This window comes from Neophocaena asiaeorientalis, unplaced genomic scaffold (assembly GCF_003031525.2).
Source record: "Neophocaena asiaeorientalis asiaeorientalis breed wild unplaced genomic scaffold, Neophocaena_asiaeorientalis_V1.1 scaffold129, whole genome shotgun sequence".
Lineage (NCBI taxonomy): Eukaryota > Metazoa > Chordata > Mammalia > Artiodactyla > Phocoenidae > Neophocaena > Neophocaena asiaeorientalis.
This window is the reverse complement of record NW_020172446.1, coordinates 4,482,548-4,496,892: the sequence shown is the minus strand read 5'-3', so window position 1 is coordinate 4,496,892 and position 14,345 is coordinate 4,482,548. Positions and strand designations below refer to the sequence as shown.

Genomic DNA, 14,345 nt, shown 5'->3' with positions numbered 1-14,345 from the left:
TTTCCCCCCCCCCCCCGCACCCACATACACAGCTGTCTGGATCCCGCAGCTTCCGGGGGCAGCACCCACCCAGGGCAGAACCCGATCCTGACCCTCTCCACCCGGGCGCCGGCCCACACGGAGAGGAGGCTTCCAGGACTGGAGTCACACAGACCTGGGCTCTCACCCCAGCTCTGCCACCTAGTAGCTCGGCCATGTGGTGTTGACTTTAACGTCTCAGAGCCTTGGTGTGCCCACCACGTCACCCGAAGTGCTAAGCAGGACCCGCATCCTTGGCTGGGATGGCCTGACTGGGTAGGGGTGCAGCGGTGCCAGGCACACAGTAGGCCTTGTAGTACTGTGTCCAGCCTGGTGCTCGGAGGTGTTCCCCAGTGCGCAGTGGGCATTCTCACTCTGGCACCTCTTCCCTACAGATGGTGCACACGCTCGCCAGCAACGGGGCCAACTCCATCTGGGAGCATTCCCTGCTGGACCCCGCGCAGGTGCAGAGCGGCCGGCGCAAAGCCAACCCCCAAGACAAAGTCCAGTGAGTCGGGCTTGAGGGGTGGTGGCTGAGGTTGTGCGCTCAGGGGCAGGAGCCTGGGAGGTCGCTGGGCGACTGGCCTCTCCCGCTCTGCTCCCCATTTCCTCCTGCGTGCTCCATGCAGCCCCATCAAGTCAGAGTTCATCAGAGCCAAGTACCAGATGCTGGCTTTTGTGCACAAGCTGCCCTGCCGGGACGACGACGGAGTCACCGCCAAGGACCTCAGCAAGGTTTGCGGGGCGCCACAGCAGACGGCTGGGCCTCTCCTCTCCTCACCCACAGTACCATCACCACTGAGCCCTAGGCCCCCAAGGCAGCCAGGTCAGGCAAGCATGGTGGGCACGGTGGAGGGACGAGATTGCGTGGTCAGGCCGCGTGTGAATAAGGCCCCTCGGCTCCCAAGTGGATACACGAGGCTAAAATTCTTCAGCTGCTGCCCGAAAGGCAGAAAACTCTGGGCAGTTTCTGAGCCTCCCAGAGCCTCGGTTTCCTTATCTGTAAAATGGGAAAGAAGTAGCATCTACCACAGAGTTAACAGCTGTGGTAGGTGGTGACTGACTGCAGCTGTGATTAATGGGCATGAACTCCTAGTGGGAAGCCCTCTGTCTCCTCGACAACCTAACTTCAGCTGGGCCCCTTGGAGCTGGTAGGAGTCCCAGGTGGGCCTGGACCAGGGGCCGCTGGAGGTGGGAGGGGCCCCCCCACACCCGTTTGTGGCACACTCTGCTCCTCACAGCAACTCCACTCGAGCGTGCGGACGGGAAACCTGGAGACGTGTCTGCGCCTGCTGTCCCTGGGTGCCCAGGCCAACTTCTTCCACCCGGAGAAGGGCACCACACCGCTGCATGTGGCTGCCAAGGCAGGGCAGACGCTGCAGGCCGAGCTTCTCGTGGTGTACGGGGCTGACCCTGGCTCCCCTGACGTTAACGGCCGCACACCCATTGACTATGCCAGGTGAGGGTCCGCTGAAGGGTGAGGCTCAGGTGGGTGTGGGGAGCGGGCTGCGGCTGTAGGGCTGAGCCATGCCCCTCCCCACAGGCAGGCGGGGCACCATGAGCTGGCGGAAAGGCTAGTCGAGTGCCAGTATGAGCTCACTGACCGGTTGGCCTTCTATCTCTGTGGACGCAAGCCGGGTGAGCAGTGTGTGGGGCAGGCTTGGCTGGGCCAGGCAGGTGGGACCCAGACACACCCCAGCAGCAGGTGCCATGGTGACAAAGCCGGCTGGGGAACAACGTTACTAGGCAACTGGCTCCTGTGAAATTGCTGCAGGCTCTGGGCTGCAGCGTGTTGGGGTAGGGAGTGGGGGTGGGCATAACTTCCAGCCAGTTCCCAGGGCTCTTGGGGGTGGCCTGCCCTCCTCCCTTCCCCTGTCACTTCTGGGTGCCAAGCCCTGCTCGTGGCAGTGAGGTGGGCTCCCAGCTGCTAAGGCCACCCAGCACCAGTGACTTGGCATTTTTATTTTTATTCAGATCACAGGAATGGGCATTACATCATCCCACAGATGGCAGACAGGTGAGTGCCCACCTGACACCCCTTCCCAGAGGCGGCTGACTGACCCCCAGAGCCGCCCCCACCCCCCAACTCTTCAGCTTTAGGGGCCTGGGACCCCCACCCCCATTCCCCTTCGGGGCTGGAGGCACAAGCATATCGCAGTCCAGTCCTCACTCCCTAATGCTGGGCCCCAAGGCAGGTAAGAAATGTTGACTCAGCACGCGGCCAGCACAGCCTAACCCCCATGGCTGTCAAGCACATGGGGTTTGAGTACAAGAAACAGCCCCCCCAGGAGCAGCGGATCACTGAGTTATGTTCCCAGTGGCACTGACCCCAACTGTAAAACCTTTAGACAAATTTTTGCTCTTCAGTGAAAAGGTGGTAGGCCCCGGGAGTTTGACTAACTTTGGGATTCTGCCAGGCCAAAATTGGGCAGGGGCTGCGGGCCCAAGGCCAGTAGAGGTGTTTCTGCCTCTTATCCAAGAGGCCCCAGGAGCTCAGGCTCGGGGTGGGGGTTGGGGGTGGGATGCTCACCCAGCTCACAAGATGGATGCTGGCGCCACCTGGTGGCTGCCCGCGATGGCCAAGCTGTGCCTGCTGGCCTGGATCTGGAGAGGAGGTTCCCTCCCTCTCCAGAAGCCAGTGTGGCCAGATGGGGATGGTCAGACCTGGGCACCTCGGATCCCTGAACGCCCAGATCTTCTCTCTGCTGAGACCCCAAGACACCCCGCTACTTTTCTGGTCTGATTTTGCCTGATGTGTCTGCCTGCTTGCGTGTGTGTTGTAAACGTGTTCTCAATGAAATGTTAACCGACCACCTTCCCAGTGCCAGCTGTTCTTGCCGCTGGACCCAGAGGTAACTCAGGCGTGATCCCTACCCTTAAGGAGGTCACAGCCAAGAGGAGAGGCACCCTAGTCAGTTGTAGTCCATTGTGGGGAGTGCAGCAAAAGAGGCAAAGGCATAGACGTCAGAAATGTTGTGCCAGGAACTACAGGCAGACTGTGTAGCTGAAGCATGTGAGAGGCAGGGAATCTCAGGAGCAGGACTGGAAGAGAGACGGGGCAAGAGAGTGGCTGGTCCTGAGCCCCGACAAGAGCTGAGACCACCCCAAGACCCCAAGAGCAGAGAGGTTCCGACACAGTCGTGTGGAGTCTGCTCTGCCGCTTACTGGCTGTGTGGCTTCAGGCAGGCTCCTTAACCTCTCTGAGCCTTAGTTACTGCTCCTGGAAATAAGGGTGACTGTACCTATCTTTCTGGGCTTCTGAGAGGATTAAATGAGATAGTGCCTGCAAAGCATTTAGCGTTTTTATTTCGTTTATTTTTTTGGCCGCACCGCGTGGCTTGCGGGATCTTAGTTCCCCAACCTGGGCCCCCGGCAGTGAAAGCACCGAGTCCTAACCAGTGGACCGCCAGGGAATTCCCTAGCATATTTTTAAGGGAGCTTTTTGTTGAAGTGTGCCATACATAACCTGTTACTATTGAAAAGTTCTTAAGGCGAGGGGTAGCGCAGCCAGATGTGTCAAAAATACTTTGGCTTCTGGGTGAATAAAGGGGTGCAGGGGCAAGACTGGAAGCGGGAAGATGGGTGAAGAAATGTTGCAAAAGACCAGGCAGGAGGATGGAATGGCAGAACCTGGGGAAAGCCTGGCTAGGGCTTGAGGGTGAGGGAGGTTGCAGGTGACCCCCAGGAGCTGCCGCTGGTGCGGTGGGTCACTGAGAGGAAGAGCGAGCCGGCCGAGGAGGGGCTGGGGGGAAGATGAGTTGGGCTTGGTACATTCTGGGTCTGAGCTTGACGTGGGAAGGCGTTTGCTGCCCTGCTCCTGGGTAATTGCTGCCTCTGTCCTGTTCTTCCCTCTGCTGCCTTCCTCTGGACTTAGATCTCGGCAAAAGTGCATGTCTCAGAGGTATATGGTGCCTGCTCGGGAACAGGCTCTGGAGGTTTGGTGGGGCAGGGAGGCATTTGGTGTGCAGCACCTGGGGTGTCGTCTCCCTGGGATCCCTGCATGTTTGGGAGGTCACTGGCAGGGGCCTGGCCACTGCTCACGTCTGGCCTCTCCCCTCTTCCCCATTCCCGTCTCCCTCCTTCGTCCACAGCCTAGACCTGTCCGAGTTGGCCAAAGCTGCCAAGAAGAAGCTGCAGGCGGTGAGTCTACTCAGGCCCCTAAGGCTTGGAGCTGCCCTCCATCTCTGACCCGCCCCCGTCCCTACGATGGCTCCCCCTTTCTCTGACCTGGTGCCCTCTTCCAAGTCTTGGACCTGCCCCTCACTCTAGTCTCCTCAGTCACCTGTCCTCCACCTCCGCACCCCTCGCCTTTGACCCTGGCTCTGCCCTCCTAAGGCTCCCAGGGCATGAGGCGCATCTCTAGCTACCTGGGCACTAACCAGTCTGCTTTGGTCTCCCTCTGCCTCTCCCACCTCGGAGCTTGGCAGGCAGACCCCTACCCCAGTTGCCAGTTCTGAGACTGGGGGGAGGGCTGGGCGGCACAAGGGACACACAAGTCGTTTTCGACATCTTCTAAGATCCTGGTGAGCTGGCTTGCTTGGCACTGGGGGGGGGGGGCAGTGGATCTGACAAAGCCTGGGTCCCCATCTCCGCCTCCAGCTCAGCAACCGGCTTTTTGAGGAACTTGCCATGGACGTGTATGACGAGGTGGATCGAAGAGAAAATGACGCTGGTGAGCCGGGAGGGGATCGAAGCCTCGGGCAGAGGGGACAGCGCGCCTGCCTGCTGGGGAGGGGCCGGGATCTGGTGTGGCTCTGGGGTCCTTTTACTGGGACTAGGAAGAGGTACCGGGGGCTGGTCTGCTCCGCAGGCCTGCACGTAAGCCCCGGCCAGCTGTGAGCCCAGCCCGGCAGGCAGAGCGTGCTGAGCTGGAGGCCGCCAGCCTGCTTCTCCCCCCAGTGCCCTGGACTGGGGCTCCTCTGCTCTGGCTGCCTCCCGCTTTGGCTCTCTCCCCAGTCCCACTCCGCCCCCTACATCCCTTCTTCCTGGCCACAGCCAGATTCCAGCCCAAACTCCCGGTTGGCAGGGGCTGGCGGGAGGGAGTCGCCTTGTTCTGTTTGTCAGTCCCCAACCGGCCTCTCCCTGACCCAGCCTTACTTCCCCTGTCCGGAGACCACCCCTTTCTTGAACACCAACACTCGGTGGGCATGGGGAGGAGCTCGGAAGGCTGTGCTCCTCGCTTTCCCACCTCCACCCCGTGGGCCTGGCCACCGCAGACCATCCGCTCCCTGCCCCTCCCCCCAGTGTGGCTGGCAACCCAAAACCACAGCACCCTGGTGACAGAGCGCAGTGCAGTACCCTTCCTGCCCGTTAACCCTGAATACTCAGCCACGCGGAATCAGGTGAGTGGGCTGGACCGGCGCGGGGGGGTGGGGGTGGGGCTGGGGCGACGATCTCCTCTCCTGGGGCCACCAGCTCTATGGGTCCTGCCCTTCCTGGCAGGCTGCTGTCTGGGCCGAGTCTTCCCCACTCCTGGCTGCGGCCTCTCCCTGGCCCCGCTGGCTCTGGGATTTGGGAATGGGGAGGAGGCTGTTCTTTGGAGCATTTGGTGAGCAGCCCCCTGGGGGGGGTCCCAGCCTCTTCCTGAGAGCTCCCCTAGGCACCCCGAATCTGTGTCATTCCCCACCCCCTGCCCTGGCCCAGCGAGCTGGTCTGGCACGTTTTAGCTGTGGTTAAGTCAACTGTCGGACGGCCTGGCTGCTTTGTCCCCATCTCTGTGTGTCAGCCCTAAGGGCCTTCTCACACCAGCCTGGCCCTTTCTGCCTCTCAGGGGCGGCAGAAGTTGGCCCGCTTTAATGCCCGAGAGTTTGCCACCTTGATCATCGACATTCTCAGTGAGGCCAAGCGGAGACAGCAGGGCAAGAGCCTGAGCAGCCCCACAGGTGGGAAGGGCGTGGATGGGGGCGCGGTGGTGGGCACTGTTCCAGGATATTCTTTCGTGGCTCCCTTCTGGGGGTGGCATGATAGATGGGCCGTGTGAGCCCTGAGTGACAGGCCTGTGCCCTCAGACAACCTCGAGCTGTCTGTGCGGAGCCAGAGTGACCTGGACGACCAGCACGACTACGACAGCGTGGCCTCGGACGAGGACACAGACCAGGAGCCCCTGCGCAGCGCCGGTGCCACTCGGAACAACCGTGCTCGGGTCTGAGCGCTGCCCCTCCCCACGCCTCCACCAAGGCCCTGCTCCATCCTCTCGTAGCTCGGGCCTCGGGGACAAGGGGACTGACGGGCTCACGTCTCCTTCTGCAGAGCATGGACTCCTCAGACCTGTCGGACGGGGCCGTGACGCTGCAGGAGTACCTGGAGCTCAAGAAGGCCCTGGCTGCCTCCGAGGCAAAGGTGCAGCAGCTCATGAAAGTCAACAGCAGCTTGAGCGATGAGCTCCGGAGGCTGCAGCGGGAGGTGAGGATGGGGGCCTCCCAGGGCCCCAGTGCGGGGAGGAGTTACTCCCTCCTGGAGGTGGTGGAGCTGCCTGGACCATCCGGAGTGTCTTGACACCACTCTCACTCTCAGATCCACAAGCTGCAGGCCGAGAACTTGCAGATCCGGCAGCCGCCGGGGCCGGCGCCCACAGCCCCACTCCCCAGCGAACGAGTGGAGCACACGCCCGTGGGGCCTGGCGGGAGCACCCACCGCAGAGACCGCCAGGCCTTCTCCATGTATGAACCGGGCTCTGCCCTGAAGCCCTTTGGAGGCCCCCCTGGGGATGAACTCACCACCCGGCTCCCGCCTTTCCACAGCACTGTGAGCTGCCCACGGGCCTCGGGGTCGGGGGTGGAGACGGGGCTGGGACCACTGCAGGGCCCTCTATGACGCCCACTGTGCCACTCCCAGGAGCTGGAGGATGACGCCATCTATTCAGTGCACGTCCCTGCTGGCCTTTACCGGGTAAGCAGGGCCTGAGGGAGGTGGGTCCGTTCCCACAAATAGGTTGTGAGCCCCAGCAGGTGCCAGGCTCTATGCTGGACGCTGGGCACAGGGATGACTGGACACACACGGTCCCAGCCTCACTGCAGGGAAGCCGCAAGGTGGGTGGTGGGGAGGAGGAGACTGACTCCAGCCCTGCCTGGGTTTCAGGTCCGGAAGGGGGTGTCGGCCTCAGCTGTGCCCTTCACTCCCTCCTCCCCCCTGCTGTCGTGCTCCCAGGAAGGAAGCCGCCACTCGGTAATGTGCATCTCCAGGGCCCGAGGGATGGGCTGAGTGAGATGTGTGCTTGGGAGGTGATTGGGGGGGGGGGGGCGTCTGTGAACGTGCACCTTACCTGCCACCCCTTCCCTGTGCCCCTCCAGAGCAAGCTTTCCCGCCATGGTAGCGGCGCAGACAGTGACTATGAGAACACGCAAAGTGGGGACCCGCTGCTGGGGTGAGGCACCCGGGGGAGGGGGGTGAGTGGTCCCTGATGGTCTGTGAGGGTGTAGGCAAGCGGCCTCACGGCTGGAATGCCTCCCTCTCTCCTCTCTAACCCCAGCCTGGAAGGGAAGAGGTTTCTAGAGCTGGGCAAGGAAGAGGACTTCCACCCAGAGTTGGAAAGCCTGGATGGAGACCTCGACCCTGGGCTTCCCAGCACAGAGGATGTCATCCTGAAGACGGAGCAGGTCACCAAGAACATTCAGGAATTACTGCGGGCTGCCCAGGAATTCAAGCATGACAGGTATGGAGGTGGGCGGAGGCTCGTATGGACTTCTGGGGTGTTGCAGAGGGTAAGAGAGGGACCAATGTTCCACTGTCCCTGGGAACCTTCCCTGAGAGCCCTCCTAATTAATTTACCCTCCCCTCCCCCCATAGCTTTGTGCCGTGCTCAGAAAAGATCCATTTGGCTGTGACTGAGATGGCCTCTCTCTTCCCAAAGGTACAGGGGCCAGAGAGGGGAGCAGGACTGGGCGGCACCTCAGGGTGGGGCAGGGCCTCAGGGCGGGGCAGGTGTAGAGGATCTGACAACTACCTGAGTGGAGCCATGGACAGACACACTGGGCCACATCATGGCTCGTGGTTTGAAATCCAAGGCCCAACTCCCTCTGCCCTCCCTCCAGAGGCCAGCCCTGGAGCCAGTGCGCAGCTCCCTGCGGCTGCTCAACGCCAGCGCCTACCGGCTGCAGAGCGAGTGCCGGAAGACGGTGCCCCTGGAGCCTGGCGCCCCTGTGGACTTCCAGCTGCTGACTCAGCAGGTGATCCAGTGCGCCTACGACATCGCCAAGGCTGCCAAGCAGCTGGTCACCATCACCACCCGAGAGAAGAAGCAGTGACCACTCTCCCTGCACCCTCACCCGCACCCTGGGACCTCACTGGCCATGGGAGCTGGGCCCCTCCAGACACTAATCCCCACCCCAACAGAGCCGCTGGCACAAGTGCCCTTAGTGCTGCCACTCTCACCTGGCAGCCAGGTGCCCTGGTGCCCGTCCCCCTCAAGCTCCCAAGGATGGGGAGGTGAGGTGGCAGGAGCTTCTGTCCCCTACATTCCATGCACCTCTCCCTGTACATAGCATCCCCTCCCCCTCTAGTGTGCCGGGGCCTACAAGGCGTCACTCCCAGCCCCTTGCCCTCTAGGGCACCCTCAGCAAAGGGTCGGGTGGGGACACTCCGAATGGGGTGGTTCCCTTACATGCACCCCACCCCCATGAGCCAGTCCAGCCCTATTGGGGGCTGAGCGGGGGCATCCCCCCCCTCCTTGTACATAATACCTGTGGATGTCCCCACCCTGTAGCCACCAGCCCCCTGCTGCTCTCCTTCAATGCCAAACGGCCCCAGCCTAGGGCACAGGCCCCCAACCTGTGCTCCTGGGGTCCCCAGCAGCAAACACTGGAAAAGTCTTTTTTCTCTCTCTCCTCTCTCCCACCCCTTAATTTTAACGTTGTGGTAACTGAGTGTCCCTGCGTGCCTGTGTGTGAGTGTGCGGGGCGGCAGTGCCGTTCCGGAGGCCTGGCCCGACTGGAGTTTTGTGAGGGGGTGAGGGGACCAGAGCAGCAGGACCCGTGTTGGGCGTTGGCCCCTCCCCCCCATCCTGGGGCCAGGGACTGCCGGGTAACCAGCTGGGGTCCTGCCCTCTGCCTCCCCTCATTGTTCCCCCCACTCATACCCTTTCACTATGAACGTAAAAGGAAAACCACTTGGCTCCATCTCTCTTCCCCTCCCTTGTGGAGGGGGATTGTACTGGTTGGGGCAGAGAACTGAGCACCTGAGCCTGGGGCTGGCTCCCCGGGGTCCCTGACTCAGCTGAGAGCCCCCTCCCTGTAACCCCTGAGAGGCCAGTGCCTGCAGTATCTGGGTCCCTGGAGCCTGGGCTGCAGCCTGGGAAGGCTGAGAGGCAGATGGCAGCGCCCACCAGCTCCTCTCCCCGTCCCGCCTCTGTCCCGGGGGCCAGGCTCTACCTGTGTGGTGGTGGTGGTGGTGGGCTGAGTGTCAAGATGTGTGTCATGTACATTTGTATCAAAAATAAATAAGTGACCATGTGCCCTTTCTGATGCTTAGGGAACTGTGGGAGGGATTGGGGAAGTGGCAGACGTGAAACGGAGAAAGACCAACCTGGCAAAAGTATGAAGCAAGTGAAGACCACGACTCTTCCAGCCCCTGTACTTGAGGGAAGGGAAGCCCCTGTCATCTCTTAGAGGAGTCCTGGAAATAACAATGTTTCAGTAAATACCACCACCATCCCCACCACCTGCTCACCCCTGGTGGTGGGAGGGGTCTATCACGCTACTAAACCCCAGTGTCTGAGGCCAGGCTGGCAAGAGGAGACAGGCCAGTGAGTGCCCAACTTGATATAGAAACCCCCTACCTCCCAACACGACCCAAATGGCCTAGGACAGTGCCCTGGGTGGGAGGGAGTCTGTGTGGCAGATGCACAAGCTCAACTCCAGGCTCTACTAAAATAATTTAATAAGAAAAACGGAGTTTTTGCAACGGAGGCTGAGACAGCTCCTTTTTCTCTCCTCCCTTTCCCCTTCTCCATCCCTCCCAGCAAACCACACACTAAGGACCAGCCCTTTTACAACGCTTAGGCAGGACTGCGCCATCTGGCCACCAGGGGGCGGCCCTGCGCGCGGTCCACGTGGCGCAGCCTCCCGGCGGGAGGAGGAGCCGAACCTGCCACAGTGGCAGGGCTGGGGCAGGTCACTCGGAGCTGTCCCCATCCGGGCCGCTGTCCGGCGTGGGCGGGAGGAGGGGTCTCCGGCGGGAGCGCTTGACCCGGCGAGGGGGCATCTGCAGCCTCCGCTTCAGCACCGCTATGGGCAGGGTGGGGAGCTGTCAAGGGCAGGGAAGCCATCGGGAGCGGGGCGGGGCGGGGCAGGTGAGGAGGGGAGCTTCTCACCAGCCACTGTATCCTGGCTGTCCACTGTGGGCTCCCAGTAGATGCTCTCCCCACGCCTGAAGTTTCGGTGCAGCCGCGTGCAGAGCGTGGCAAGGGTGAGCAGCACCAACAGGAAGGTCAGGGCCATGGCAGCCCAGGCGGCCTCCTCCGTGCGCGGGGTGGGGCCCCGGGCTGCCGGCGGAGGCGCTGCTGCCCGAGCGGCCGGGGAAGCCTGACTTGGACAGGCACAGACCCCTGGGCTGCTTTGCCCTTTGGGCACCTGAGCCTCTAGCCTGGAGCTGACACTGCTTCCAGGCCCCCCAGGCAGCAGTGGGCCAGTGGGCACAGATGGGGCATTATCCCTTGCACCCTGGGGTCCCAACATAGGCTGCTTGGCCTCCATGCTCCGTGGGGAAACAGAGCGGAACCTCAGGGCTGAGGGGGTGGGCTGGAGACCAAGGGCAGCCCGCAGCCCACGCCTCTTGGCACCACTAGGAAAGAGCTGCCTAGGCCCTCTAGATGCCACCTCTACGCCCGGGGGCCTCCAGCTCCGCAGAGTAAAGGCCAAAGCCGTGGCCTAAAAGGAGAAGAGACAGCAGTCACCCTTTCCCTGCCCAGATTACCCAATGACACCACCACCCTGGGCCACCAACCCAATGACCATCAAGCCTGGCCAGCACCCCTCACCTGCACACACCCTCTCCGGCACAGCCTCCCTCTGCCCGGTGTTGGCACCAAGGGATAGGGCCCAGAAAAACTGTCAGAGCGAAACCATGCTTTCTCCTTCTTTTGCTTCCGCCGCCTCCTCCTCTTCAGCCAGTGGGCAGCCCAGGCTGGCTCTACCCATGCCATCTCCAGTGCCACCCCCCATGCTGCCAGTACCAGGGGCTATGAAAGGAGGTAACTGTTAGAGCTAAGACAAAGATGGGGAGCAAGCAAGAGGAGGCCCTGAATTCCCCTTGCCCTGCACGTGGGGCTGCAGCCCCTGCCAGTGCCAGACAACCACCTTTCAGCAACCACTCACCCGATCCTGGGTGAGGCTGGAGTCAGGGACCAGTAAGGGCTGGGCCATGCAAATGTGGGCCAGGAAGGCAAGCTGGAGCTTCAGCCAGGGGTGGGCACAGGGATGGTAGAGGAAGCTGACATCCTCAGCCTAGAGGAAAGGCATGGAGACATCAAGCCAGGTCCCTCCCTAAGAATCCCAAGTTCTCCCATCCTGGGGAGCCAACTTAAAGGGACTCCCAGGATGGCCAGATGACCCTTCCACCTTCAGGGCTCAGGAAAGGACAAAGGGCCCTGGATACTGGTGTGCACCCCCTCTTGCCTCTGGGCATTCCATTCATCCCTCCTCTCCATGCACTGCCACCCCTCAAAGCTCACAACTTCTGTGACAGCATGCGTGGTTAACCCTGCCAGACTCACACCACACTCTTTAGCTGTATTTCTCTGGACCTGCCACGGTGGCTTTACAGGTTCCCAGTCTAGACTGTAAGCACCTCCCAAATAGAGACCAGCTCTTCTATGTATTGCCCCATCTATATATTCAATCTCATCTCCCCAACGCATCCAAATACAGGGCACAAAGGCAGCAGGTGCACAATGTCAGGATGGAAACACTTCATCAATTATTAATTATTCTTTGACTGAGCTGACCTAACGCTCAGCACTTGTGCCAGATGCTGTAGGAGATGCCAAAAGAGAACTCCTGGACTCCGCTCGCAGGGAATGCAAAGGAAACTCAGGGGAACAGAACTAATGCAAATGAAAGCACAAACTAATAAAACTCAGAGTGATTAGTTGCTAAATTACAAGAGACAGGTTATAAGCATTACACAAATTTGGAGAAGGTGATGAATAAATAAGGGCTAATATGATCAGGCAAGGTCTCAAGAGAGAGCTGACTCCTATGCTGGGTTTTGAAGATGGATGGGGATGGATGGCGGGAGGGCAGGGAGCTGCCCCCTTCAAGTCAGGATACGCCAGGTGTTGAGGGGAATAAGCAGGTGCAAAAGTACAGGGGTGGGAATAAGCCTCGAACTCATATGTGTGGTGAGCAGACCAACAAAACGAGAGGAACCAAAGATGTGGGGAGGTTGGATGAGGTTTACTTAACGAGGTAGAGCCTGAAAAACTAGACAGGGGAGTATGGCCATGATAAGGGGAGAAATAAGGAGCCACTGGTTTCTGAACAGTGGAATGAAAGGGAATGTTTGGGAAAAGGAATCAGGTGGGTGGCATGAGCTCTTTTGGCCTGGAGCTATTACAAGGATCAAAAAAAATAGATATTTCAGAAGGAAAACCAAAGGGACAGAGAAGCTATCCAACCACTGGCAATGTAAATAGGCAGCCCCACAAGGTGAATCCACAGTTTGGTTGGTAACCTGAGGTACACACACTCCTTACAGCTTCCTATTTTCCAAAGTGCTGTCCCACACTATTTGTTAACTCCTCATGGGGAGGGACGTTACTAATAACCTCTCTTACAGAAAAATGAGGCCCAGAGAAGTCAGGAGACTTCCAAAGTCACACAACAGAGCTGGAGCACAAGTTGTTCTTTCCTTCTACCCTCAGGGTTCCCCTTGCAGCCTCCTGCCCACACAGCCAGCTACTCAACAGGACGCCTGACAAGCACTGCAGAGGACCAAGGCCTGTGGCTCACTGTCCTGACTAAGAACATTGCCTCTTACTGGGGGCAGTGGTAAAGAATGGAGCCGGTGAGCAGAAAAGGTGGAGAAAGCCTGCGAGGAGCTCGCTGTTTCCAGTGCAGACACTGAGGATGCCTCCTGCTTGTACTTACCTGCCGTGGACTCACCCGTGTGTAGGTCACTCTTGGCGACACCTATACAGGGGGAGAGAAGAGACCTTAGAGCCCATGGGGGACTCTGGGGGGGTGTGGGTGGGGAGAGAACAGCAGGCCCGTGCCGTCACGTTGGAATGGAGACGTTGGTGGCTTGAGGGCCGGAGGAACCGGCAGAGGTGCTCAGAGGGTGGCTGTGGAAGGTGCCGCGAGGCCAGGGCGGGACTGGGCTGCCCCTTCACACTCCTCTCTCCCACCGCCCTCCAGGCACCCACCTGTGGGGGCAGAGGCCACAGGCCCTCGGGACAATGGGCTCCCGCCTCCTCCGCCGGCTCAGCCACCACCTGTGGGTTCAAGGCGCAGAAGAGCTGGGGCGTTTGGCCTCGGCGCGGGCTCTGCCCTCTCCCTCCCAGGCCCAGCCCTCCAAGGGGAGAACTCCTAGTCCCCTCTCCGCGCACCACTCCTTCCAGCACGAACTTTTGGCAAAGCACTTTGAGATCCCGGGCCGAAGCCTTCTCGGGAGCGGGTCGCCTTACCTCACTGGGACCCAGAAGCCCCGCCAGGGCCGCCAGGAGCAGCAGTTGGGGCGGAGGCGGAGGAGGCGCCATCCCGGCCCGCCCCAGCACTGCCCGCAGCCCAGCAAGCCAGGGAGCGCGCGCCGCCTGGCCCTGCCCCCGCGCACCCACGCCGCCCGCGTGCCCACGTAGACCCCGGGCTCGCGCGCGCCGTCCCGCCCCGACCCCAGACCGCGCGCCGCGACTCTCCAGGCTCGCGCGCCCCTCCCCTCGCCTCGCCTCGCCCCGCCCCAGTGCCCGCCCACAGCCCGGGACAGTGCGCGCAAGCGTCCTCAACCCCAAGCCGGAAAAATTGTTCGGAAGCCGGTCTTCTGCGCGCAGCGCTGCGAGGCAGGCGGGACCACCTCCTTCGCCCGGGCACTCGTCTCAGCGGGTCTCCGTGGCCTGCAGGGCGCAGCTGCAGCTCCTGGGTGGATCTTGGAGCGGGGAGGAGGGCGGGAATTGGGATTCCACTGTGAACTGGGTGGCGCAGGAGGGGAGACGGGTCCGCTCCTTCGGCAAACCCGCTTCAGACTTATCAATGTGACCTGCATCTAGAAGAGGGACCGAAGCCTGAAGTCCGAGCTGCAGAAGAGGGTCCCCACTCTAGAGCTACACCTTCATCCCATCCCACTCTTGCCCTCGCAAATAGCGCCCGAACCCGGAGGAGTCTCCAAGAGTCTCAGGCCTC

At 61.0% G+C, this 14,345-nt stretch overlaps 2 protein-coding genes across 7 annotated transcripts in view; one reads left to right on the top strand and one right to left on the bottom strand.

Moving 5' to 3' along the window:
• GIT1 (GIT ArfGAP 1) overlaps window positions 1-9,464 on the top strand; it is a 13,506-nt gene extending 4,042 nt beyond the window's left edge. For 2 of the 3 annotated variants that reach the window (XM_024735032.1, XM_024735023.1), the window contains 19 exons: window positions 414-526; window positions 648-753; window positions 1,260-1,477; window positions 1,562-1,656; window positions 1,993-2,035; window positions 3,893-3,919; window positions 4,110-4,158; window positions 4,618-4,690; window positions 5,263-5,360; window positions 5,789-5,900; window positions 6,027-6,160; window positions 6,268-6,420; window positions 6,532-6,762; window positions 6,853-6,906; window positions 7,096-7,182; window positions 7,308-7,381; window positions 7,487-7,669; window positions 7,804-7,867; window positions 8,049-9,464. In XM_024735032.1, the coding sequence (XP_024590800.1) occupies window positions 414-526; window positions 648-753; window positions 1,260-1,477; window positions 1,562-1,656; window positions 1,993-2,035; window positions 3,893-3,919; window positions 4,110-4,158; window positions 4,618-4,690; window positions 5,263-5,360; window positions 5,789-5,900; window positions 6,027-6,160; window positions 6,268-6,420; window positions 6,532-6,762; window positions 6,853-6,906; window positions 7,096-7,182; window positions 7,308-7,381; window positions 7,487-7,669; window positions 7,804-7,867; window positions 8,049-8,261 (2,127 nt within the window). In that variant the 3' untranslated portion in view covers window positions 8,262-9,464. The remainder of the gene's footprint in view (window positions 1-413; window positions 527-647; window positions 754-1,259; window positions 1,478-1,561; window positions 1,657-1,992; window positions 2,036-3,892; window positions 3,920-4,109; window positions 4,159-4,617; window positions 4,691-5,262; window positions 5,361-5,788; window positions 5,901-6,026; window positions 6,161-6,267; window positions 6,421-6,531; window positions 6,763-6,852; window positions 6,907-7,095; window positions 7,183-7,307; window positions 7,382-7,486; window positions 7,670-7,803; window positions 7,868-8,048) is intronic. The other variant, XM_024735040.1, reaches the window with a different exon arrangement.
• A 38-nt stretch (window positions 9,465-9,502) lies between these two features.
• TP53I13 (tumor protein p53 inducible protein 13) lies at window positions 9,503-13,879 on the bottom strand. 4 transcript variants are annotated; one of them, XM_024735081.1, is made up of 7 exons: window positions 13,376-13,876; window positions 13,101-13,142; window positions 11,328-11,456; window positions 10,991-11,191; window positions 10,325-10,880; window positions 10,099-10,238; window positions 9,503-9,627 (listed from the first exon to the last, which is right to left on the bottom strand). In XM_024735081.1, exons 1-6 carry the CDS (start codon window positions 13,706-13,708, stop codon window positions 10,126-10,128), a joined length of 1,374 nt encoding a protein of 457 aa, XP_024590849.1. In that variant the 5' UTR covers window positions 13,709-13,876; the 3' UTR covers window positions 9,503-9,627; window positions 10,099-10,125. The 4 variants fall into 4 exon arrangements, with proteins under 4 accessions (XP_024590849.1, XP_024590857.1, XP_024590839.1 ...); XM_024735089.1 differs by lacking the exon at window positions 9,503-9,627 and having other exon boundaries at window positions 9,868-10,238; window positions 13,376-13,444; window positions 13,637-13,874; XM_024735071.1 differs by lacking the exon at window positions 9,503-9,627 and having other exon boundaries at window positions 9,868-10,238.
• Between the last annotated feature and the right edge of the window lie 466 nt (window positions 13,880-14,345).

Coding starts and splice junctions, on each gene's coding strand:
- TP53I13 (XM_024735081.1), bottom strand. CDS start 13,708: ATGGCGCCTCCTCCGCCTCCGCCCCAACTGCTGCTCCTGGCGGCCCTG. Junction 11,457..13,100: donor CACGGGTGAGTCCACGGCAG/GTAAGTACAAGC, acceptor CCTTTCCTCTAG/GCTGAGGATGTCAGCTTCCT. Junction 10,239..10,324: donor CAGCCAGGATACAGTGGCTG/GTGAGAAGCTCC, acceptor CCCTGCCCATAG/CGGTGCTGAAGCGGAGGCTG.